Raw genomic sequence first — 27,532 nt, 5'->3', positions numbered from 1 at the left:
GCTTTTTTGTTTTAAATCCCTCCATCATCAATACCTGCTTATTTCTATAGGATCATGGGGATATTATTTGCCTCTATTCTGCAGAAGGCAGGGCTATAGCCTGGACAGGTTGCCAGTCGGCTGCAGGGCCACGTTTAGACAAACACTCTCTCCTATAAACAACGTGGAATCACCAATTTACCTGACATACATGTTTTTGTACTTTAAGCCGGGTACCCAGAAAAAACCCATGCAAGCAGACGTTGAACATGCAAACTCCTACAAGTTATGGATTAGGTTATCTTTAGAAATGTATCCTTTACTCTGAGATCTTCTCAGCCAAGTCTCTACCCAGAGCCAGGATCTCAATAATACTTAGTAATCAGTTTTCAAAAATGTAGCAATTACTGTTATTTGATATAAATTTGCTGGTGGTTTCATAACTAGTTGGTACTTTGTTGCATGAGAATGTTTTTAAATCTAATTTCATTTAAAAATATATATATTAAGAAAACAAAAATGGCTGTGGAAATTTGGACAAATTACCTGTTAATAGTTATGTCATAAAAGAAGTTGCATCCAACAGTAGGAATCTGTTGTGTCTGTTGTATCTGCATAGTTTCTTGATCTAAGATGAGCCATGACATGTTTCATGATCCCTCGAGTATTACTTTTCAAAAAATCCTGATTAAAATGATAATTTTTAGTACGATATCGTGAGAGATTTTTTATTTTTTGAGTCAAAATATTTTTCCATATCTATCTACATTGTAAATATCAGGAGGTTAGACTGACAGAAGGGAATGAAAAACAGACAAAAAATGGGAACTAAATTAAAGCTAGGGCTCAGGTTCTATCAGCTTACTGGCTCTGTAATTTGTGCCGGATTTAAGTTTTTGAAATATTACATGAAAGGTATAATACAGGCAGATATAGCAGACATGATTGCCCAGTGTTTGTCCAGCATCAGACAGAGATCTCTGCATATCATAATCATCTCTAATACCAAATAATCTTTCAATAAACCTTTAATCCGAGTGTCAAATCTCAGATTTTAGGATGATACTTTTTGCATTCCAGATGTTGTTCCATCTTTTAATCCATCCTTTAATATAACTGGACTTGACAAGAGTAAGGCAATGTATAAATCATATCTGAAGAGGAGATAAGTGAAAAGGGATCTGTGTTGTATGTGATTGGGTTTGAAACAATATATGTGGTGTTATTGTTCAGGGCAATAAAAATCTAACCCCAAGAAGAAAAATGTTTTTTGATGGTCTGAATTTTCACTTCAAAACAGATAAGGTCAGAGTCAAAGTCTATAAACAGTTTTAGTGACTGTGCCAAAGATGGGAGGCTATTCAGGTCAGTCAATGTAGGAGCAATTTAGAAAATAAATATAATATATATATATATATATATATATATATATATATATATATATATAAATATATTGTATGTAGGAAATCACATTGTAGGATTTTTACCAAATCAATTATTATTAATAATAATAATAATAATACATTTTATTTGTAAAGCACTTTTCTTAAAAAAAGGGCTACAGAATCCAACAAACAAAAAGGAATAAAATTAAGACACATAAGAAACCAGAAGTAAAAGCATTAAAGCAGAGACAATAAAGACATCTATGAAATTGGTAAAATAAGTATTTGTTCACCTACAAACAAGCAAGATTTCTGGCTTTCACAGACCTGTAACTTCTTCTGACTCCTCTGTTACCTGTTAATGGTACCTGTTTTAACTCATTATATTAGTATAGTGATGATTAAACCTAGTATTAGTTGTGTTTCCACCAAAAAGTTCTATTTTGGTTTCATCTGACCATATAACATTGTCCCAATCCTCTTCTGCATCATCCAAATCTCTAGCAAACTTCATATATATATATATATATATATATATATATATATATATATATATATATATATATATATATATATATATATATATATATATATATGCTTGTTTGTCTGTGACCAAATACTTATTTTACCGAGGAATTTACCAATTAATTCAGTAAAAATCCTACAATGTGATTTCCTGGATGCTTTCCCCCCATTCTGTCTCTCATAGTTGAAGTTACCTATGATGAAAATTACAGGCCTCTCTCATCTTTTGAAGTGGGAGAACTTGCACAATTGGTGGCTGACTAAATACTTTTTTGCCTCACTCTATATGTTTTAATGGGATTTACGTCAATTAGTGGCAACCTGCCCTAAGCATTTTTTTTTGCAGTGAGAAATGAGTCATCAGTACCATGAAACCAGCATATATAATAAATATCACACTGATGGCAGAGTATTTTGCCTCAACCAAAATAAGCTCTGTCTTAATTAGGGGGTATTTGGCTGAAAAACATATTTCACAAATGGTACATCACTGCGGGAAGTTTGAGAGACCGCTCTAAAACACCATAACTGTCCAGCTAAATGTAAAATGTCCCTTATATGATGCAACAGCAACATTTTTGACAATATGAACATGAGTAAAATTTTGAGTGAAAGTGTTTGACTGTTGCACTCGGCAAGACTTTGTACACCAGTTAGCAAATTAAAAAAAAAAAAAAAAAAGAATACATGGACTCATATTTATTTTGACTATATACTGCATTTATCACCGTCTGTTTATTTGTAGATTACACAAGAAAAGGCTATCACACTGGATCATTTTGCATTACATTTCCCACTTATTAAAGAGGACTTATTCATCTACAACTAAAGCATATAGAAGTTATAGAACTGATATGTCTATGTCCCTCACTGTCTTACTGAGCAGTATTTATGGTAAACAGGGTGCATTGTTGAGTGATAGCCACTAGTCTTGGACAATAACTGTAGTTAAAGGCTAAGCATCACAAATACATAACATTCAGGGTTGGAGACCAGTTCCAAGTTTCAGATTTAATGACAATTCAACTCCAACACTAGTGTCATCAAGAGCTAGTGTTCTCAGACAATACATACATTACCTGGATTAAAACAATAACAAAGTTCAGGCAATATGCAAAAGTATGGAAAAGGTGATATTCGTACAAGCCTTGACCAGCTGTTTTGGAGTCTTCGACAGCAACAAAGAAGAAAGAACAAGAAAGAAAAAAGTGTTCTATGGTTCCCCTAGTTCTCCCTCCATGGTCCGGACCAGGACGTACAGCTCAGCCAGCCCGACCACAGACGCAGCAATCACCGCTGAACTCACCCGCTGAAACAAAGATGGTTCAGGCAATGTTTATTAGGACAAAAAGAACATTTGAGCAGTGTCATTAAGAAAAACAAAAAGAAACCACTTAATCACCGTCTCCAATTTGATCAACTTTGTATCCACACTAAAGAAATGGTGAAAGATTAGGTTTGTTGCAGGACAGCTGGGCTGCAGTGACTTGCCACCATATGTGCCTATGCGTAAGGCAACCAAGCCACACAATTTTAAGTTATTTTCTTCATTTAACAACCCCATTTGTTTTGGATTATTAGTAATACTACCTTGACTTCCACCTATAGGTGAAAATATCACTTAGGGCAAATCATTTCCTCCGAGTTGGCGTGTGTGGTGTGTGTGTTTTCTTATTATTTGGCTTTAAAACCCCATATTATGTTTTTGCTGGTTTTAAATGGTTCATAAATTCGTGGCATCATGAATTGAGTAATCAAAATGCAAAAAGATTTTAGAACCTCTCAACAGTTTCTTCCTTTCTTCTACTGTGTGAACCTTTTTTCCTTCTCAAACCGACTCCTTCAACTGAAACACGATCGGCCAGTTACTGATTTTAATCAGGATTCACATCTTCCAGTAATGGTTATTTTATAAAAAAATGTATATTTTAGAAGTTTCCTTGCTGAAATGTAGAGATGAATGTTGATTTCAATCAAATCTACAGTTTGGTATTACTCTTGGAGTTCTTTAGCATGATCCTGCCAGTCGCTGCTTATCATTACACTAATTTGTGTTAATCGAGAGAGCCTGTCAAAACAATGAAAAACTAGAAGGTGTGCATATGTGTAATCATCTTGTGACTTGTGCACAGTCTCATTCTCCAACTGGCCAACTGTATCAGGGGGACACAGAGCTACGGTTTAACATGATACCCCCAAAGCCACAAGATTGCAAATTTCAACCAGAGCTAAACTCAAAGTGGAATCTGACTGCAATGTCAGAACTTGTTCAAGCTGATCTGCAGTTAAACCAGCTATTTAGTGCTTTTATTTTGAAGGCGTCTCGCCGAGAAATTGTAAACATCCTGAGCTTCGGACTTTGATGGTAAAAGTTTAACGGCAGTAGAAAGTATGTCTGAAAGACTAAACTAGTGTCTTGAAAGCTAAAGTGGTGCCCAACTGACACAAAAAGCACCTTCTGATAAGGATTTGTTTTCTTTGCAAATGTTATGCCTTATTTATGTACATATTGAGTTTTGCTGTCAGCGGTAGGCCTGATTTATGGTTCCGCGTTAAATCGACGACGTAGCGTACGGTGTCGCCGCGCACCCTACGCCGTAGGCCCTGCGTAGGTGTAACGCGGAACCATAAATCAGCCTGTGTAGCTGTTATTACCGAGCGAGCAGCAGCTGCGTCGGTCTGTATTTAAGTTAAATGAAACTTATATGAATGTAGAAAGACTACCTCTATTTTATTTTATTCCTTTATAGCTCTTACGGTGTGTTTGCAGTGTATTTATTGTACATCCAAGGAATAAAAACATTGTGAACCATCAGTTTGAGAGTCATCCATCATCAGGGAATGCTACAGAAATTATTTTTTCTCTGTGCGGCCCGGTACCAGATGACCCACGGCCCGGTACCGGGCCGGGGCCCGGGGGTTGGGGACCACTGCTATAGAGAACCTCAGCATCTTCATCTCTGCTAGAGAACCTCAGCATCTTCATCTCTGCTAGAGAACCTCAGCATCTTCATCTCTGCTAGAGAACCTCAGCATCTTCACCTCTGCTAGAGAACCTCAGCATCTTCACCTCTGCTAGAGAACCTCAGCATCTTCACCTCTGCTAGAGAACCTCAGCATCTTCACCTCTGCTAGAGAACCTCAGCATCTTCACCTCTGCTAGAGAACCTCAGCATCTTCACCTCTGCTAGAGAACCTCAGCATCTTCATCTCTGCTAGAGAACCTCAGCATCTTCATCTCTGCTAGAGAACCTCAGCATCTTCATCTCTGCTAGAGAACCTCAGCATCTTCATCTCTGCTAGAGAACCTCAGCATCTTCATCTCTGCTCCTCCAGCTCTGCCTCCTGTCTTTTCCTCAGTGACACTCAGGGCTTGAAATTAACTTTTTGACCTACTAGCCAAGTAGCTAGTAGGTCAAAAAAGTTACTCGCCAAACAGATTTTTTACTCGCCAAAACCAAAAAGTTGCTTCACTAAAGTATTTCGTCATCACTACTTATATAGCAGTCATACTAGTACCATATAACAGTCATCCCGTTCTTCTCAATCAAATGTGCTGTGTAAAAGGACCTTTCAACTATTCTGGAAGAACAGTATAAATCCCTATGCAGCAGTAAGAAGACGCATGAAGTACATTAGATTCAAATATACTAGGCTGACCATATTTTGATTTTCAAAAAAGAGGACACTCGGCCCGGCCACGAGATAGCCTACTTAAATGATACTCGCAGTTTACACAAAGATTCCTTATAATTTTAATATATTTAAAGTTTATATGTATGGATATAATATTCAGTTATATTACAAAATAATATCTCTCAAAGACGGAAATTCAGATAGGCTTCTCAGAAGTTACTCAACTTTTTTATTATGTCTAAAATAATAACAGTTACAGTCAGTATTCGAATTGTAAAAAAAAATCAGGGGGGATGGTGGATTTTATCATATAGGGACAGATAATTTGTGCTGATTACAAATAATATAATATATTACAAATAATAACACTGACATGACTCTGTCCTTCACAGGATAAGTAAAATGGATCACTGCAAAAACTCAAAATCTGAACAAGAATATTTGTCTTATTTCTAGTTAAAATGTCTCATTTTAGTAAAAAAAAATCTGATTACACTTAAAACAAGACTCATCACTGGAAAAAACAACAATTTTCACCTGTTTCAAGTAGATTTTCACTTGAAATAAGTAGAAAAATCTGCCAGTGGAACAAGATTTTTTTGCTTGTAATGAGAAGATAAATCTTGTCCCACTGGCAGATTTTTCTACTTATTTCAAGTGAAAGTTTACTTGAAACAGGTGAAAATTGTCAAATAAGTTATTTTTCTGGTGATGACTCTAAATGTTGAAATAGCAGTAAAACCACATTCATTGATGAAATGACATAAGGGATGGAAAGGGAGGATGGCAGTTTTACAGGGGGGATGATTTGGACCGTTTTTATTTCAGGGGGGATGATTTGGACCGTTTTTATTTCACCCCCCCTCATCCCCCCTCAACTCCAGTACTGGGTACAGTAACTGTTGTGGTGGTGTTTCACAGTATGAAATGCCAATGCACCCTCCGCTGCATTTACAGCATCCTCTGTTTTTCCGGGTCTAAGAACTCGGTCAACTTTGAAGAGCTACTCTCACTCGCACTGCCTTCTTATGTGTTTCTGTGTCGGATGTCGATGTGAGCTGCATGTCTCCGGCACCTTTATTGGACACAGAAACATAAGTGCCAGCTTTGGCACATATGTCCCGACCGGATTTTTTTTTTCAGTGCATCTGTGAAGCTGCATTTTCGCTTCGGCATCTTGACAGGACGTAAAAGGTGGACATGTCCGGGGAAAAGAGGACGTTTGGTCAGCCTAAAATATACAAACTATTTATTAAATAGCGCCTTCAGCGCTGTTCCCCCCTCCTCCTCCTCCTCCTCCTCCTCCCTCCTCACCTCACACACATTTGTCTTTTTGGGTGGTGGCTGGCACCCTGATATATATCTCCACATGTCGTTTTTTTGTTCAGTTTAGTTTTCTTTAGCTTCTTCTTTAGCTTTAGTTTAGCTTCTTTCTTCTTAGTTTTGTAGTTGTTATGTTCCCTCGTTTACTTTTCTTCTTCTGACCCGTTAGCGGCGCTTGGCAACCAACGAAAATGAGCATTACCGCCACCCTCTGGATTAGAGTGGTATAATTTTTCTAGGTCGCCAAGTGGCGAGACAGCCAAAAATATGTCTCGCCACAGCAAAATCTAGGTCGCAAATGGCGAGTGGCGACTGCTAATTTCAAGCCCTGGTGACACTGTTTCTAGACCAAACAACATCGCTGCTCTCACCACAGTTTTCTACACCTTTCCTTTCATTTTAGCTGAAACTCCTTTATCACACATCACACTTTTCTCCACTCGCTTGCTGCACATGTTTCTTCACCTCTTTTCCACACTCTCCATTGCTCTGAACTTTTGGCCCCAAGTACTTAAAATCCTCCACCTTCTCTATCTCTTCTCCCTGTAACCTCACTCTTCCACTTGGGTTCTTCTCAACACACATAAACTCCGTCTTGCTGCGGCTAACCTTCATTGCTCTCCTTTCCAGGGCAAACCTCCACCACTCTAGCTTCTCCTCCACCTGTTCCCTGCTCTCACTACAGATCTTCATCTGCAAACATCATAGTCCATGGTGATCCCTGTCTAACCTTGTCTGTCAGCCTGTCCATCACCATAGCAACAAGAAGGGGCTCAGGGCTGATTCCTGCTGTAGTCCCACCTCCACCTTGAACTCCTCTGTCACACCTACAGCACACTTCACCACTGTCTTACAGTCCTCTACATGTCCTGCACCGCTCTCACATACTTCTCTGCCACGCCAGACTTCCTCATACAATACCACAGTTCCTCTCTGGGCACCCTGTCATAAGCTTTCTCCAGATCTACAAAGATACGATGCAGCTCCCTCTGAACTTCTCTATACTTCTCTATCAACATCCTCGGACCAAATACTGCATCTGTAGTACTCCTTTTAGGCATGAAACCATACTGCTGCTCACAAATGCTCACTCCTGCCCTTAGTCTAGCTTCAACTACTCTTTCCCATAACTTCAGTGTATGGCTCCTCAGCTTTATTCCTCTGTAGTTGCCACAACTCTGCACATCTCTCTTGTTCTTAAAAATGTGCACCAGCACGCTTTCCTCCCTTCCTCAGGCATCTTGTCACTATCTAAGATCGTGTTGAACAACCCTGTCAGAAGCTCTACTGCTACCTCTCCTAGACACTTCCAGACCTCCACAGGTATATCATCAGGGCCGAGCACCTTTCCACTCTTCATCCTCTTCAATGCCCTCCTCACTCTGTCTTCCCCCTCTTCATCTTCCTCACCGCCAGAGTCATCCTACAGTACACACCACCATCCTATGCTGTCTGCCTACACTGTCACCTACCACTACTTGCAGTCACTGATCTCCTTCAGGTTACACCGTTTACACAAGCTGTAGTCTACCTGCGTACTCCTACCTCCACTCTTATAGGTCACCCTATGTTCCTGTCTATTCTGGAAGAAAATATTCACTACAGCCATTTCCATCCTTTTTGCATAGTCCACCACCATCTGTCCTTCTGCATTCCTCTCCTGGATCCCAAACCTGCCCCTCACCTCCTCATCATCTCTGTTTCCTGCACCAACATGTCCATTAAAGTCTGCACCAATGAAAACTCTCTCACTTCTAGGGATGTTCTGCAGTACTTCATCAAGGTCCCGCCATAACTTCTCTTCTAGCTCACATCCTACTTGTGGAGCATACCCACTAACAACATTGAACATCACACCTTCCATTTCTAGCTTGAGACTCAGTACTCTATCTGACACTCTTTTAACCTCCTATTTATTCCTAACAAACTCCTCCTTCAAGATAACTCCTACTCCATTCCTCTTCCCATCTACACCATGATAGAACAACTTGAACCCTGCTCCTAAACTTCAAGCCTTGCTACCAGCCCCGCCCCTTCCTATACGCAGAGTATGCACATTGCGTAAGGCCCCCGACGGCCAAGGGCCCCCAATTGCCTGAGCGAATTTGCGGAGTTTAGGCCAAGAACGTACTATAGGATCCTCCCACTATCTGAGTACTACAGACAGACCCCTCGCCACAGCTGCTGCTACGGTATTTGCGCAGTGGTGCGTTGTGAATCCAAAAACCTAACTTGGCGTTCAATCTCATGCGTGCACGGTGCAGCAGCCAGCAGCTGTTTGTTTACGTTTACGAGCCGGCGACCGAGCCTGTGGGGGGACACCATGGAGGTATGAATGATTATTATTATTATTATTATATTATTAACAGTTTATTATTTATGTCAGTGTCAGTGGTTCTCAAACTATGACCAAGAGCCTCAGTATTACATATATCTGTATTTGGCCACATACTCCAATTTCAGAATATGTTGGAACCTCCTCAGAAGCAAAAAAAAAAAAAAAAAAGAAAGTTTGCTGAGAAAGATGGGCACCACATTCTCTGGAGTTTTGGTGTAATATTCAATAAATGTTTCTACCTCATTCTGATGTGTTTGTCTACCTACTCTGAATATGGATTTTAATTGTTTTTAAGGTGAGAGAAACCCTTCAAAAACACTGGCCAAAATCAGTCCAAATCGGCCCAAATTGTGCCCAAATTGGCCCAAATCGCCGCGGCGGCCACAGGATGGGCAGCCGGCTTTGCCGGCTGCCACGATTCCTGCTTAGGGCCCCCTGGGAGCCAGGATCGGCACTGCTTGCTACCTTTCCACCTGGTCTCCTGGACACACAGTATAGCCTTCCTCCTCTTTCTTCATGTCAACCAACTCTCTACCTCGATCTATGTGTTGATCTGTCAGCATAATGGCTTAAAATGTGACCACCGTGGTGCAGTTTAATAGTGTTTGAACGGCTAAATTGATTGCATTTATGTCATTGAACTGTCTATCAGGAGTAAACCTTCTTGAAATTGGTGACATTAAACCACATCAGAAAAAAACAAAGTGAGAATCATGATGATATAACACATTGTTTTTATCCAGCTTTTCTTAGAAACAAAAATAAGTTCTTCACAACTGTGCAGAATAATTGTGATTAGTTCAAATAATTATAATCAAGTGATTATCTAATGTCAGACATTCATTTAAGATGGTAAATGTGCTTACCGCTGGAGTCTCGGTGAATAAATACTGGCTGCCCATATAGGAACAGGCAAAAGCAGCAACCACAGTCACAAAGAAGTTGAAAACAGTCACCACCACGGCTCTGACTGACCGCACTGAGGACAAGAAACATTCAAACAAGTCAGATGATACAGTTCTGTCCCTTTTAGGAGACATCCAACAGGACACAAAGCACTGACCTTGTCCTCCAAAATCTGACAGAGTTCCATTTCGGTTGATTTCCTAAAAACAAAGAATGCTTTGTTCTAAATAGTTAGATATGGCAAGAAATTACAAATCTTTCCAAAGCCCACTACATAAATCTGTGAAACCTGTGAATATCCCATAATCTAATTTCCAACAGGGTTTAAAGTTTCATACCACAGTATGACTGAAAAAGCAGCATGTTCTTTTAAGCATGCTAGATTCACTACTTTTTACAATTCCGTTTTACATTACAAAGCAAAACAAATGTCTTCTCGACATAAGTACAGTAGTCAATATAGATCCATTCAGTTGGTGAAATATGACAAGTCATGCATCTTGATTTAATAACAGCAGCTGATAATGTACCTGAGCGTTGACATCACGCGTCATTCTGTTGTACTCCTCATTGGCTAGTTTTGCTTTGATCCGCTTAAGACGTGCAACTAGTTCAGGATTCTAAAATGAGAGAAGTCAGAGATTACTTTTCTATTTCAGCGGGTTATGATATTGATTTTATATTGAGCTCTCTGAGGCCCAGCAGAGACTGTACAATATCAAGGAAAATCTGCTGGTTTCTCCAAGTGCTCCATGGTAGGGCTGGGCGATATGGACCAAAAGTCATATCTCGATATTTTCTAGCTGAATGTTGATACTCGATATATATCGATATTTTTTCTGTGACATAATTGGGGTTTCCCCCGAGGCATTATAGCATAGCATCTCTGTTAGCTTCATTTTTTTCTGAGGCAAACCCTTAAAAAAAACAGTCAGTTTTAATACAAAGCCTCGTGCCAATTGTCACACAGGTTCCTTTATTAACAGAGGTCTGCACAATATCAAAATGTATAAAACAAATGAAATAAAAATAAACTGCCTGCATATATAGAATAAAAATGCTTCTTGTGCCACTGTTCATATCCTGTTTATACATATTTTATACGTATCTTTTGTATTTTTCATATATTTTTTATTTCTGACTTTTCAGTCTTTTTACCCCTCCCCTATATGTGTGTACTGCTGTCAACAAATAAGTTTCCCCACTGAGGGAGAATATAAAGGATATTCTATTCTATTCTATTCTTGAATAAAATAAAACAAATATCCCTTTCCTGCATAACAATTAAATTAAAATACACTATGCAATTAATACAATGTAGACAGTAACAGGCAGACCTTTCCACTGAGGTTGACAGTTGTGCAAATAACAAAACATTTGTGCAAGTCTCAAATAAAACATTCAAGTCAATTTGTCACAAAATAAGCTATATCAAAATCATAAAAAAAAAGGTTTTTTTAATAATTGATATAAACAATATTGTTTCGTACCATATCGCGTTTGAAAATATATCGATATATATTAAAATCTCGATATATCGCCCAGCCCTACTCCATGGAGAGCATACTGACGCACTGCTTCACCAGTAGCACGGTGGCTCAAAGGAAGAATAGAATAGAGCCCAAAAAAACCATGGGCCGCTCTCTCCCCTCACTGGAGGACTCGCACAACAACCACTGGATTAAAAAGGAAAACAGATCACAAGGACACTTTTCCCCCTGGACACTCTCAGTTTGCACCGTTGCCCTGTGTAAATGTTTTATATACTATGGTATTTATCTGTTTGTTTTTTTAGCACTGACTGATGGCACTTTTAATTCCGTTGTTGTATAACAATGACTAATAAAGATCTAATCTAATCTAATATATGTACATTCACAGGCCACTTTATTAGATACACCTGGCCAACGGCTCGTTAACACACATTTTTAATCAGCCAATCACATGGCAGCAACTCAATCCATGTAGGCATGTAGACATGGACAAGATGATCTGCTGCAGTTCAAACCAGCATCAGAATAGGGAAGAAAGGGGATTTAAGTAACTTTGAACGTGGCATGGTTGTTGGTGCCAGACTGGCTGGTCTGAGTATTTCAGAAGCTGCTGATTTACTGGGATTTTCATGCACAACCATCTCTAGGGTTTAAAGAGAATGGTCTGAAAAAGAGAACATACGTAGACAGTGAGCGGCAGTTCTGTGGGAGCGAATGCCTTGTTGATGCCAGAGGTCAGAGGAGATAGAAAGAAGCTGACAGAAAGGCAACAGTGACTCAAATAAGCATGGATCCATCCTGCCTTGTACCAACGGTTCAGGCTGGTGGTGGTGGTGGTGTAATGGTGGGGGGTATTTTCCTGCCACACTTTGGACCCATCAGTACCAACTGAGCATCGTGTCAACGCCACAGCCTACCTGAGTATTGTTGCTGACCATGTCCATCCCTTTATGACCTCAGTGGACCATCTTCTGATGCTACTTCCACCAGGATAACAGCCATGTCATAAAGCAGGAATTATTTCAGACTGGTTTCTTGAACATGACGATGAGTTCACTGAACTGAAACGGCTCCACAGTCACCAGATCTCAGTCCAATAGAACCTTAGGGATTTGGTGGAACAGGAGATTCACATCATGGATGTGCAGCCGACAAATCTGCAGCAACTGCATGATGCCGTCAAGTCAATATGGACCAAAGTCTCTGAGGAATGTTTCCAGAACCTTGTTGAATCTACGCTACGAAGGATTAAGGCAGTTCTGAAGGAAAAAGGGGGTCCAACCCGGTACTGAAAAGGTGTACCTAATAAAGTGGCCGGTAGGTGTACGTGTGTATATATATATATATATATATATATATATATATATATATATATATATACATACATACATATACACACACACTTATAAATATATATGTATATGTACACAGATAGATTATTAGATTATTGTTTCCTGCCTACATACATAGAATAATAACAATAGAAACCACGATGTAACAGTCTAAAATTGTATAACATCCAAATATGTATAATTACACTTACTCTGGGAAGTTTCTCAACCTCTGGCAAGTACAATGAGCTGTCCCCGAGGAAGTCATGCAGGTAGAAAGGGTGCCCTGAATAAAAGTTGTAAGAAAGTGTTACTCACCGTTACATTAAATATCAGTATCATGGAGCCTAAAGATGTGTCTGTTGTTACTCTTGACACACACACACACACACACACACACATACACATACACACACACACACACACACACACACACACACACACACACACACACACACACACACACACACACACACACACACACACACACACACACACACACACACACACACACACACACACACACACACACACACACACACACACACACACACACACACACACACACCAATTGGCTTAAATTGTTTAATATTTTGGGGGATTTTTTTTGTTTTCAATATTTCAAAGTTCTCTTTTATTTCTTTCATTATACATTATTATTTCTAAATACTTAATCTCATTCTTTATTGGAATGTTAAGAGAAATTCACACGTGGATAGTCATGAATTCTAAGTCGCTCACAATTTTTTATATTTAAATTCAGACCAGGGGGACTTCCGGTTGGTGAGCAGATGGAGTAGACGTGTTTTGCGAGTGCTCCCGTGAGTGCCAAACTTTTTAAACCACCAAGCCCCAAACTTTCAAACTTTTTCCTTTAAAAAGGATTCCCTGTATTTTTTTTTGTCTTGAACGAGCCCTCTTACCTCCGAGATGGCTTCGAAAAGCGGCAAGTCGGGCAAAAAAGACGATGCTGGCGCTGTCTTAACCCTGGCGGCCATTACCACGGCCACAGAGTTCAAAAATACTTTCAGTCAGCTCGACTCCAAACTCGACCAAACGCGGCTCGCGGTCGAGGACCATGGCCAACGTGTTTCATCCCTTGAACTCGCCACTGAAGACCTCAGCCAGCGAGTTATGGACCTTGAAGGCATCTGCTCGACTCTACGAGATGATAATGCTCGGCTAAAGGCCAAGGTCGTAGATTTGGAAAGCCGAAGCAGGAGGCAGAACGTACGTATCCTGGGTTTACCGGAGTCGACTGAGTGCGGGTCTCCTACGGCTTTCTTCTCCAAGCTGCTGTGTGAGGTGTTCGGGAATGATACGCTGCCGTCACCGCCAGAAATCGACAGAGCGCATCGCTCTCTCGCCGCCAAGCCGGCCCCGGGACAGAGACCGCGTCCCGTCATCCTCCGCCTGCACCGGTACCAGACCAAGGATCTCCTCATCAGGGAGGCGCGGCGGAGAGGGAAACTGGAATATCACGGCCACCCGATCCGGGTCGTGGAGGATTACAGCCCCGAAGTTGCCAGCCAACGAGCGGAATACAGCGGAGTTATGTCCGAACTTTATAATCTGGGTCTGAAGCCGGCTCTGCTCTTCCCCGGCCGGCTCCGGCTCACGCTGTCCGGGGGAGCCAGAAAGTGGATCGGCTCCGTGGATGAGACGCGCAAATTCATCACGAGTCGCAGCAAGTCTCCAAACCCGCTGTAATGGGACTGTTGAACGCTTTCACAGCTCCACTCTGCAGCTCAGTATGGTTCACTGGCGTTCACTGACTTTTTTTTTTTCTCTCTCTTTTTTTACATGAGTCATTATAATAATCCTGAGGGGTGGGTGAGTACCCCCGCGACAACTGTTTTTGTTTTTTCAGTCTTTTTTTGCCTGAATTCTTTTCGGGGTTAGTGTGTTTAGAACCTTATTTTCTCTGTTGTTAGTTTGACTGCCCCTTTGCAAATGTTATTAATTTGCAGTTCTTTTTGGCTGTTTAAAAAAAGGAGAAAAAAAAAAGTAGTGGAGAGGGAGAGAAAAAAACGAAAAAAATAAAAGCTTTTCCAATTTATCTATAAGTTTTGTAATAATTGTAAGCTGTAAATCTTACTTTTACGCTGCTTAAGTCGGAAGTTTTATATTTTATATTTTTGTAAAAATATTTCTGGGCTCATATCGGGACTTCCAAGTCAAGATTTGAGAGGGTATTTCTTTTTTTTTATTTATATCTACACGTTTTAAGGTGCTAATTTCATATATGTATATATCCATGATACGGGAGCAAAAGCTATTAGTGTGTAGGACAGGAAGATGCGTTATTGCACTTTGTTTGTTTTAAAGAGCTTGCTGCTTTTTTTTTCTTTTTCTATAGCAGCTGTCTTAGTTGGGGTGGGTGGGTTGGGGGGATATGTCACTGCCAGAAACTTTGCATTAACTCTTTTCAACCCATTACTTAATGTGGGTCACATTCAACCTCCTTTCCATTTTCTTTTTTTTTGCCTAGGTCATTGTGCTCACCTCCTAATTTTTCTTCTTAAATATTATGAATAGATACTTGAAGCTGGTGAGCTGGAATGTTAAGGGTCTGAATCACCCTGTTAAAAGGAAAAGGGTCTTCTCACATCTAAAACATCTTAAAACCGAAATAGCCTTTCTACAAGAAACTCATATTTGCAGTTCTGATAATAGCCGCCTGTTCCCGAGGTGGTCAGGGCAGGGATTTCACTCCTCCTTTCAAGCTAAGGCCCGAGGAGTTTCAGTTCTTATCAGTCAGGATGTTTCATTTGAGCAGCACAATGTGATTTCTGACAAGTTTGGTCGCTACGTGATCGTCTCTGGGAAATTATTCAATACATTGGTCGTACTTGTGAATGTTTATGCCCCTAATTCAGATGATGCAGTCTTTTTTGAACGACTGTTTTCACTGCTCCCTGACCTTAATACATATTCTCTCATACTTGGTGGTGATTTTAATTGCTGGCTCGACCCAGTCCTAGACCGATCCTCTACCAACCCCGGCACAGCGAGTAAGTCAGCCCGTCTTATTCAGGCGTTCCTTTCTGACTACGGTGTTTGTGATGTGTGGCGTTCTTTACATCCATGTGACAGAGAATACTCCTATTTCTCACAAGTGCATCACACATACTCGAGGATTGATTATTTTTTTATTGATAATCAACTGATTCCCCTGGTTCATTCCTGTGCTTATCAGAGCATTGTCATTTCCGACCACGCTCCTGTGGTCCTAACCATGTCCCTTCCTGACCTACCTCAAAGAGACAGACAGTGGCGATTCAATTCGACTCTGCTGTCGGACAGAAATTTTGTTAAATCAATGGAAACGGAAATAGCCTTATTCCTATCCACGAATATGACTCCAGGAATGTCTAGTCTAACTGTCTGGGATTCTCTCAAGGCTTATCTCCGGGGACAGATTATATCCTACACTGCTAGGGTGAGGCAAAAATCTTATAGGGAGCGATCAGACCTTGCCCGCCAAATCAAAGAGGTCGATGAAGAATATGCTCGGACTAAATCCCCAGATCTTTACAAAAAGCGGCCAGAACTTAAAACCAAATTTGACCTGCTTACCACTCACCCAATTGAACAGTCACTTCTGAAAAGTAAAACCAGGTTTTATGTTTATGGAGACAAATCTGACAAATTATTAGCCAACCAACTCAAAGGCTCTAAGGCTAAACAAAATATTTCTAAGATTCGATTACCAAATGGCCATGTAACTACAGATCACTTACTCATAAATGAAGCATTCAGGGACTTTTATACCCAGCTATACACCTCGGAATCTCAGACTGATCGAGATGAGATTGCAGACTTTTTAAATAGTCTCAGTATTCCCAGTCTTTCACCAGATCTAAGGAAGACATTAGAAGAACCGATATCCCTGATGGAGATAACTCGAGCCATTTCTTCACCGCAGTCGGGTAAATGTCCTGGCCCTGATGGCTTCCCGGCGGAATTTCTAAAGAAATTTTCTACTCTGCTTTCCCCATTGCTATCTACTTCTTTCAGAATCCTTCAGCCACGGTTCCCTCCCTCCTTCTTTTTCAGAGGCATGTATCACCCTCATAGCTAAAAAAGGGAAGGATCCTACTGAATGCGCCTCCTACAGGCCCATCTCCCTCTTAAACACAGATGCTAAAATCTTAGCTAAAGTCCTAGCCCATAGGCTGGAGAATGCCCTCCCCACAATTATATCTGAAGACCAAACTGGCTTCATTAAAGGTAGGCAGTCTTACTTCAACACAAGGCGACTGTTCAATATTATCTACTCTGCCTCTGAGGCTATCCCTGAATGCGTTGTCTCTCTGGATGCGGAGAAAGCATTCGACCGCGTCGAATGAGATTATCTCTTTGCTGTGCTGGACAGGTTTGGTTTTGGTCCGAACTTTGCTCTGTGGATTAAGCTTCTCTATTTGTACCCCACAGCCTCAATTCGTACTAACTCTCAACGGTCAAAACCATTTAATCTGCATCGTGGAACCCGTCAGGGGTGCCCCCTTAGTCCCATGCTTTTTGACATGGCTATCGAACCGCTTGCCACAGCGCTCCGATCTTGTGAGGATGTGTCCGGTATCTGGAGAGGTGGCAGGGAACATAAGGTCTCGCTTTATGCCGATGACCTCTTGCTTTTCATCTCTCACCCTCTGGCCTCATTACCCCCTGCGCTGTCACTTCTCAGTCAGTTTGGGAAACTCTCAGGCTATAAACTGAATCTCAGCAAAAGTGAGCTTTTCCCTACCAATATTGAATCGCATGCTTTAGACCTTTCCAATTTTCCCTTTAAAATCGTAAATGACAAATTCTCCTATTTAGGCATATCTGTGACAAGGAAACACAAAGACCTGCTCCAAGAGAATCTTATCTCATTGTTAAATGAGACCAAACAAATCCTTACACAATGGTCACCCCTGTCAATGTCTCTTGTGTGTCGCATCAATTCAGTTAAAATGACCATTTTACCTAAATTTTTGTACCTTTTCCAGACCTTACCACTCTTTATTCCTGGTTCTTTTTTTCAGTCCCTTGACTCAGTTATATCTTCATACTTATGGCGGGGTAAACGGCCACGTTTGAACAAGACTCACCTTCAAAAAATAAAGTCTGCAGGTGGTCTGGCCCTCCCAAACTTTCGTTATTATTATTGGGCTGCTGACCTGCGCTCTGCATTCTGGTCCTTCTACTGCGACGGCGCTGACCGCCCTGACTGGGTGGCGATGGAGTTACATCCAACTGATGACCTGTCAATTCCTGCCCTACTCGGCTCCTCACTTCCACTTCCTTCACTTAAATCAATCAAAAACCCAGTGGTTAAACATTCTCTTAGAATTTGGGCCCAATTTAGGAAGTTTTTTGGTTTTCACAGCTTCTCTCTTCTTAGCCCCATTGCATCAAATCACTTTTTCAAACCATCCCGTGAGGACCCCACCTTCCAGGAATGGCACAGGAGGGGTATAATTCGTTTTAGAGATATGTTCATAGACGGCACCGTGGCATCTTTTGAGCAGTTAAGTAGTAAATTCAGCCTTCCAAAAATCACATTTCTTTAGGCATCTTCAGGCTAGACATTTTGTTCTTTCCCAGACACCCAGCCCTGGTGCATCGATAGGCTTGACCACAGTTGACAAAGTTCTTGCCACAGACCCATTCAAAAAGGGGCTCATTTCATCTTTCTATGGCATGTTGCTGGATCTTAGGAGTGCCCCTACAGATAAACTCAAAGCAGCATGGGAGAAGGACTTAGGGCTTCCCTTATCGGAGGATACCTGGGAGTCCATACTCAAACTGGTTAATACAACCTCCCTGTGCGCACGTCACTGCTTAATTCAGTTTAAAGTGGTACACAGGGCTCATATTTCCAAAGCAAAGTTATCCTCCATGTACCCAGATATTAGTCCATACTGTGTAAAATGTAAAGTAGCAGAAGCCTCTCTCATCCACATATACTGGTCCTGCCCATGTCTAAACAAGTACTGGAGGGAAGTATTTCATACTCTCTCTCTGGTGCTTAAAATCAAATTGGAACCAAACCCACTGACTGCCCTGTTTGGGGTCATGGAGGGAGGAAGGAAGTTAACCACTGCACAGGGGCACACTTTGTCTTTTGCCTCCCTTTTGGCTCATCGGGCAATTCTGTTCAGGTGGAAGGATCCCTTCCCTCCTACTCGTGCACAATGGCTGGAAGACATCATGTCCTGCTTAAAACTGGAGAAAATTAGATACTCGCTTCAGCAATCAAATAAGTTCCAGAAAGTGTGGGGACCTTTTCTAGAAGCATTCCAGACCCTGTGAACTATACTTCATATTTCTTTTGTATTCCTAGTGCAGGCTTTTGATGTTAGAATGACCTCATATTGTGATTAGTATTCTGGCAGAGACAGGGGAGGGATTAGTTTGGTCTGTAGTTTGTTTTTGTTACTGTTTTATTTTTTTTCATACTGTTTAATTGTTTTTTATATTTTGTACACTGGTGTATGCTATGATCAACATGCCCATGCCTACTCAAAATATTTGTAATTAACATTCAGCATTTCACCTTTTTTACTTTGTGAAAATTTCAATAAAAAGATCTTGAATTAAAAAAATTCAGACCAGTAGCTTTAGAAAATATTGAAATTTCGGATAACACTGCAGGAATCAGTGAAATATTCTTTAAAAACGGTATTATATCAAATAGATGCATCTTGGAAAGCAAAATACGGCAACACCACTTGGACAATCTGTATACATAAAAATAAATGGAAAAAACAGCAAACCCTCCATAGTATGTTTTTAAAAACGAAATAAAAAATTCTATAACACCTATAAAGGTACTATCAAAAGAAAATCAGTCTAAGTTACAATTTTGCTACGCTTAAACACTTTTGTTGAAATGTCAACCCCTGTGATTATTTTATTTTGTGTTTATTTTATTTTAATTTTTTTATTTAATCTTAGAAGATTATCTTGGAAAAAATGTATAGGTATACTTATTCGCTTGTGTGTTATGAACTTGTTATGTTTCAGTTGCGGGATATTATTATTTACAGTACATGATTGCTTTTCCTATTTGGTCTGAATTTTAATGAAATAAGTAAAAGTTGCCTTTGATATTACCAATGATGAATGAGAAGAAACACCATTTTCATTAGTTTAATATTACCCCAAAAATGTAGACAATAAAAATAGTCTCTCACAATATCCCTAATTTATTGTGAGTAGTATTTTTTTTCGATTTATTTTTATGTATACAGTTTGTCCAAGTGGTGTTGCCGTATTTTGCTTCCCAAGATGGCCGACGATGTTGGACGCGACTGCGCATGTGTGATTCAAATAGGGTAGGGACTCAAATCAGGTAGTGACAGCGCTGAGTGAGCAAATTGCATTGAAATGAATGGACGGCCATTTTCGATGTCCCATCCAGTTTTCATTAATAGATCCATGGTTTATTCTGGCCGAAAAAAGATGACATTATATAATATTATTATATACGAATATTCTCATCTCATCTTCTCCCGCTTTATCCGTTACCGGGTCGCGGGGGCAGCAGCCTCAGCAGGGATGCCCAGACTTCCCTCACCCCAGACACCTCCTCCAGCTCTTCCGGGGGGAGTCCGAGGCGTTCCCAGGGCAGCCGAGAGACATAGTCTCTCCAGCGTGTCCTGGGTCTTCCCCGGGGTCTCCTCCCGGTGGGACATGCCTGGAACACCTCCCTAGGGAGGCGTCCAGGAGGCATCCGGTACAGATGCCCAAGCCACCTCAGCTGACTCCTCTCAATGTGGAGGAGTAGCGGCTCGACTCCGAGCTCCTCCCGGGTGACCGAACTCCTCACCCTATCTCTAAGGGAGCGTCCAGCCACCCTGCGGAGGAAACTCATCTCGGCCGCTTGTATCCGCGATCTTGTCCTTTCGGTCACTACCCAAAGTTCATGACCATAGGTGAGGGTAGGGGCGTAGATTGACCGGTAAATCGAGAGCTTCGCCTTTCGACTCAGCTCCCTCTTTACCACGACGGTCCAGTACATCGACCGCATTACTGCGGACGCTGCACCGATCCGCCTGTCAATCTCACGCTCCATTGTTCCCTCACTCGTGAACAAGATCCCGAGATACTTGAACTCCTCCACCTGAGGCAGGACTTCTCCACCCACCCGGAGAAGGCATGCCACCCTTTTCCGGTCGAGAACCATGGCCTCGGTCTTGGAGGTGCTGATTCTCATCCCTGCCGCGTCGCACTCGGCCGCAAACCGCCCCAGCACATGCTGGAGGTCCCGGTCTGATGAAGCCAACAGGACAACATCATCTGCAAAAAGCAGAGATGAAATCCTGAGGTTCCCAAACCGGATCCCCTCCGGCCCCTGGCTGCGCCTAGAAATCCTGTCCATAAAAATTATGAACAGGACCGGTGACAAAGGGCAGCCCTGCCGGAGTCCAACATGCACCGGGAACTATACGAATATTATAATATTAATATTATATAATAATATTATTATACTTAATATTATACTTATGACATTTGATATTGTTAAACATTGGATGCTTTGGGTTGTTTTGGATTTGGAGAAAAGTTTATGAATCCTATTTCTTCATTGTATTGTGGTATTAACAGTTCTATTTATTTGCCTTTTGGGATGACTAAATTATTTGACTTCAAAATAGGTGTCCGGCAAGGCTGTCCAACTTCCCCTCTGCTCTTTTTTAATGTGGCTGAATTATTAGCAATATTTATATAACAAAACCTCAATATTCAACCGTAGAGTGTGGAATTTCATTTCATTGGTAGATGATATAATACCGTTTTTAAAGAATATTTAAAAACGCCCGAGAGCATCATGGGAGGTGACTCAAGTGCGCATGCTCTATGGGCCCGTTAACGCGGAAGTCAGAAATTTTTTGTGAACAGTTTTAGAGGCTTCTCTTTTACTATTGCGGTCTATGGGAAAAAAGCTTTCTGGGCTCCATGGGATTTTTTGTTGCAGTACCGCGGCAGGCCACTGGAAAAAATCGGCGTGCCTTCTGAGTGCGAGATCCGGGGGCTGGAAAAAGCGGAGCGGAGCTGCTACTGCTGCTAGCCTGTGACACGTCACTTCCTGTACTGTTTAGTTTGGCATTTCGGACGCACCGTTAGTATGCATGGTATGGATTGATGGACACTAGCTAAGCATAAACTTCCCACAATGCAATGCAGCAGTGTTTGGTTGCTAAGTGCTGCGTAGATACATAGATGTCATGAGTATAATATTAAGTATAATAATATTATTACATAATATTAATATCATAATATTCCTATATAATAATATTATATAATGTCATCTTGTTTGGGCCAGTATAAACGGGAAAGAGCGGAGCGGAGCTGCTACTGCTGCTGTGACAGGAGTTGTTACCATGGTAACAACTCCCCCTCCAGACGTGGCTCTGAGCAGTACGTCCGAATTAATGCATACTACAGGACTGTCTCAGAAAATTGGAATATTGTGATAAAGTTCTTTATTTTCTGTAATGCAATTAAAAAAACAAAAATGTCATACATTCTGGATTCATTACAAATCAACTGATATATTGCAAGCCTTTTATTATTTTAATATTGCTGATTATGGCTTACAGTTTAAGATTAAGATTCCCAGAATATTCTAATTTTTTGAGATAGTATATTTGAGTTTTCTTAAGCCATGATCAGCAATATTAAAATAATAAAAGGCTTGCAATATTTCAGTTGATTTGTAATGAATCCAGAATGTATGACATTTTTGTTTTTGTAATTGCATTACAGAAAATCACAATATTCTAATTTTCTGAGACAGTCCTGTACGAATATTTACTCAAAACTTTGCCGAACTAAAGTATACTTTTTGAGTATATACCGTTTAGTATGGCATTTCGGACGCACCGTGTGTGTTTATTTTGGACTTCAATATTATTTTGAAAACCGGAAGTTGTATTTGAGCCACATTCATTCATTTGTAGTAAAGGCTGAAATACGAACGCATACGAAATTACAAATACCTTACAGAACCAGCGTATGAAATCCAGTGTTGCCTTCTACTTGAGCTTTTCAGGATAAACGCAAGTGTGTGGATAATCTTCACAAAACACACGCTCACTCACAGAAAACACAGTCATTACTCACAACTACACTTGTTTTTATAAACGGATTTCACCTGTATCCTTAAGGTGTTTCTTCAGTTTCCTCGCTGTGCTGAAGCACATGTTTGTTGATTGGGATGTTTCTCTAAATTCCTCCAGCAGAGATGAGTGAGTGTTTTGCAGCAGTTCTTCCATCTTCTCCCTGGCTTTATCCCCGACAACAAATGAAGATGCCATGATGTTGTTGCAGCTCACACCACTCTCACAAATAAAGATATTTAAATTAACCCTGTCTTCTCCGGTCTTCGGAAACCATGACTTCGGAGTGTAATTATAATCGATGTTTTACGAAAAGAGCAATCTTAACAGACATTACTCTCTATGCTACGAATGTGAGCGGCCATATTGTGTCTCGTGAGACGATTGGCTCACGTGACCATAGGCACGTGACCGGTAGCCGTTTTAGTTTTCTTGTTTTCTTTTTTTTTTTATAAATCTTTATTGCCAAAGATCACAATATCCAGTATAAAGATCAGAACATCCAGTGAACAGTAAACAGGTGGAACAGAGAACAGAAGAGCCAGGGGTTACAGTGGATTATATAAAACTTTGTAAAGGGTGAAAATATTAATCAATAGCCTTTTGATTAGAAGAATCAATAAGTGATTTAAAATACATTTCCATTTCCTTCTGAAACACAACAAAACAAGGTTTTTTGTTAATGAATTTACTTTTATGTATAAAATTTTTTGCCAAAATTAAAAATAGATTTATTAAAAAGGTAAAATTTTTCTTCTTCTCTAGGACATATTAGGAAGCCAAACACAAGATTTTCCCAAAACAAAGAAAAATCGTCGGTGAGATAATCAATAATAAATCTACAGAGGTCTGCCCAAAATGTTTTTGTGTAAGAACAAAGCCAAAACAGTTTCTGGATAAGCTTTCAAAACTTCTCAAACGCCAATTATGATGCTTTCAATAGCCACAATTTCACTCAAAACGTTGAGAACAGTATTACATGTCTCGTTAAATTTGGATATTTCTCGACTTTGTGCATGTGACCACTCGTGTTGCCTACAGATTCCGGTGTCGTGCCAAAAAGTGATTGCCTGCCAGAATCTGATTTCTCCCCTGAAAATGGGTCTTTTTTCCTGCCAAAAATTGATTGAAGGCCAAATACAGTTAATGAAAGGTTGTTTCTACCTAAATATGATTTGATCTCATTCTTGAGCTTCATAATATAAACACTAGAGCTCACAGGATTGCTTTTAACTCTTTTAAAGGACCATTACAACACAAAATAGGCATTTTCACCTGCCAAAAATTGATTGAACGCCAAATATAGTTAATAAAAGGTTGTTTCTACTAAATATGACTTGATCTCATTCTTGAGCTTCATAATCTGAAAATCTGACGTTTTAGCGCTATCGCTCAACGGGCTGCTGTGCGTGCTCCCGCGGCCAGAAATCAGAAGAAATCAGATTCTGGCAGGCAATCACTTTTTGGCACAACACCGGTAGTATTGAATGAAGTATCTCTGTTTTCGAAAGCCTCCGGTTTACATTTGAATATGAAGAAGTGTGAATTATTGGCTATTCATGATCACCCTCTGATTAATGTGTATAATATTCCAGTAAAGAGTGAAGTTAAGTATTTAGGGATCATAGTCACAAAAAATAAAACTGTCAGACAAACTTCTAATATAGTAAATAACACACAGCACTGTAGGACTATTCTTAATAGTTGGCTCCAAAGAGACTTGTCCATTTTTGGTCGAATATTGCTTACTAAGATGGAGAGTCTATGGCTTATGTATCCAGCCTATTCATTGGATATACCTGACAAATTAATCAAGAGAATTAATCAAAATAATTTCAACTTTATTTGGAAAAATAAGCATCATTATTTAAGGAGAGGTGACATTGTGAAATCTATTGAGGAAGGGGGTCTAAATGCTATTGACTTTGATCCAATGAATGGTATCATCAAATTAAAATGGTTACAAAGTTTTGTTAAACAATGTGAAAGCTTTTGGTTTGATTTTCCGTTGAAAATCTTCAGGAATTTTGGAGGCATAGATTTCTTATTGAGATGTGATTTTAATATTCCTAAATTACCAATGAAGTTGTCTGATTATCATCAACAAGTTCTCCGTTATTGGAAACTAGGTTATAAACATAACTTTACTCCACACACAGTCCCAATATGGAATAATAGGTGTATATTAATCAAGAGAAAATCCTTATTTTACAAAGACTGGAAGGAGAAAGGTATCTGGTCCATTATGCATCTGTTGGATACTGGAGGTGATTTTTTAACATATAATGCTTTCATTACAAAATACAACCTTGTTTGTACAAATAGACAATATAATACAGTAATTAAGGCAGTTCCACAAGCAATGATTCTCCAACTTAAAGGCATGATGACTTATTCTGTGGTTAGTTCACAAATGCCTTCTTTAGTTATAGATGGTTGTATTTTTTTAGATAAGAATGCAATCAGAAATTCTTGAGAACTAATTTTACTTTGGTGTGTTTCTCTTCACCTTTGAAGAGGAAACATATGTTTCAACATTATACTATTAGTTTTTAATTAAGATGAGAACCAGTTACCTCTCCTTTCTACTTCCACCTAAGGCTAAAGAGGTTCATTTTAAAATAATGAATGAGGTTTATCCATGTAATGACTTTTTTACATAAAAGGTTTAATTTAGATTTTGAATAATTGTACTTTTTGTAACGCAGACATCGAAACCTTAGAGCATCTTTTTTTCTCTTGTAGCTTAACCAGGACCTTTTGGGATGCTTTCCAATACTGGATAACCTATAATGATCAAACCATTCCTATTCTTACATTTGAAAGCATTAAAGTTGGTTTACAAGTGGAGGACAAAAAAATAGACTTTGGAATTAATAATTTAATTATATTGGCTAAATTCTTATTCATAAATGTCGCTTTTTGAAAATTAATCCAATCTTTATTGCATATCTAAACTAAATAATTCCGTACAAAAAATATTTAAAATCTTGCATGATTCAAAAAGCCCAGCATCTTCAGAAGTATCTTTGTTCCCTAATTCCTGACTCATCACTTGTGTATTTTATTTTATTTTTTTTATTTTATTGTTTATTCCTTTTTTTTCTTTTTCGCTCTGTATCTTCTTTGTTTTTACTCATTGGTCGCTCAGTGTTCTATGATGCTAATGTTCTTCTGGAATGCATAATGTGCCTTGTTTTTTTGTCAAATCAATAAAGAGGAAAAAAAACAAAAAAAACACTCGTGTTGCCTTCACGGCCCCCATGTAAACTGTTTTTTCTGGATTTTCAAAGGAAATTGTTGTTTCCCTGATATAATCTGAACTACCTTTTAAACTACTGTTAGCACCAATCAAAATGTGTGTAGCTGTATGATGGAATTATAAATTTGTACAGAAATTAGCTTTGACCTCAGTGAAGTTAGTCCTTGATTTTTCGTCAGTGTGTTATTAAACTAGGCAAGTTTGTTTATAAAGCAGAATTCAACAACAAGGTGATTCAAAGTGCATTACTTTCCCGAATCCCAAATGTAGCAGTACTATATATGTGCGTATAAGAACATGTATGTTGGGACTGAAGATTGAATATTGAAATTCGTCTTGAGAGAGGGGAGGTATAATTTAGGGGGTACTCTAAATTTTAGGACTCGTAGAACACGAACAACAATGAAAAGATTTTCTATATCAGTCACTGGAGTTAAACTATGGAACAGAATAGATTCAAAATTAAAACAATGTCCAAACATTAACCAGTTTAAAAACAAATATAAAAACATGATTTTCACAAGGTACAAAGAGGAAGTATGTATGTATGTATGTATGTATGTATGTATGTATGTATGTATGTATGTATGTATGTATGTATGTATGTATGTATGTATGTATGTATGTATGTATGTATGTATGTATGTATGTATGTATGTATGTATGTATGTATGTATGTATGTATGTATGTATGTGTAGGAGCTATTTGTCACTTTTGTATTATTTAATTCATTTATTATTTAGTTAGTTTTTGTGGTCTAGTTTTGGGAATACACTTTTAATTTGTTTATGATATTTAGTATTGATTAAGTTTATTTTGTTACTTAACCATGTTTTATTTTGAAAGTACTGGGTAGCTGGAGCGCACCAGGTGAGATTACTTATATGGGTTGGCAGACACAGGTGAGCCGGGCACCTGGGAGGGCAGATGGTTTTTTACCAGGGCAAGAGAGGCGTCAGAGATCTTTGCTCGTTTGTTTGCCAGGAAAATAAACCATTGGAAACTTTGAATTTTGCCTGGACAATGGACTTTCTGTATCCTGCGTAAATCCACTCCCTAGGTGTCTCAGTGGCCGTTTGATTATTATAGTTTGATACTTTGAGTTGAATATTTTGATTTATTTATTTATTTTGTTATTATTCACCTGGAGGACAAATAGCCACTACAACAGTATGTATGTATGTATGTATGTATGTATGTATGTATGTATGTATGTATGTATGTATGTATGTATGTATGTATGT

General features: G+C 39.5%; 1 protein-coding gene across 1 annotated transcript; it reads right to left on the bottom strand.

The window, feature by feature from the left end:
• Positions 1-2,573: 2,573 nt before the first annotated feature.
• tmem199 (transmembrane protein 199) lies at positions 2,574-23,406 on the bottom strand. The gene is made up of 6 exons (XM_061718646.1): positions 23,061-23,406; positions 13,129-13,202; positions 10,623-10,712; positions 10,250-10,292; positions 10,053-10,165; positions 2,574-3,198 (listed from the first exon to the last, which is right to left on the bottom strand). Exons 1-6 carry the CDS (start codon positions 23,221-23,223, stop codon positions 3,103-3,105), a joined length of 579 nt encoding a protein of 192 aa, XP_061574630.1. The 5' UTR covers positions 23,224-23,406; the 3' UTR covers positions 2,574-3,102.
• Positions 23,407-27,532: the final 4,126 nt, after the last annotated feature.

This window comes from Cololabis saira, chromosome 4 (assembly GCF_033807715.1).
Source record: "Cololabis saira isolate AMF1-May2022 chromosome 4, fColSai1.1, whole genome shotgun sequence".
Classification (NCBI taxonomy): Eukaryota; Metazoa; Chordata; class Actinopteri; order Beloniformes; family Belonidae; genus Cololabis; species Cololabis saira.
The sequence above is the reverse complement of the archived record's forward strand: the minus strand, read 5'-3'. Positions and strand labels throughout refer to the sequence as shown.

What these genes read in the sequence shown, in the direction of transcription:
- tmem199 (XM_061718646.1), bottom strand. Translation starts at nt 23,223, where the DNA reads ATGGCATCTTCATTTGTTGTCGGGGATAAAGCCAGGGAGAAGATGGAA. An exon ending in GAAACACCTTAAGGATACAG is followed by an intron (nt 13,203 to 23,060) that starts GTGAAATCCGTT and finishes ACTTTTATTCAG; the next exon opens with GGCACCCTTTCTACCTGCAT. An exon ending in AGGTTGAGAAACTTCCCAGA is followed by an intron (nt 10,713 to 13,128) that starts GTAAGTGTAATT and finishes CTCTCATTTTAG; the next exon opens with AATCCTGAACTAGTTGCACG.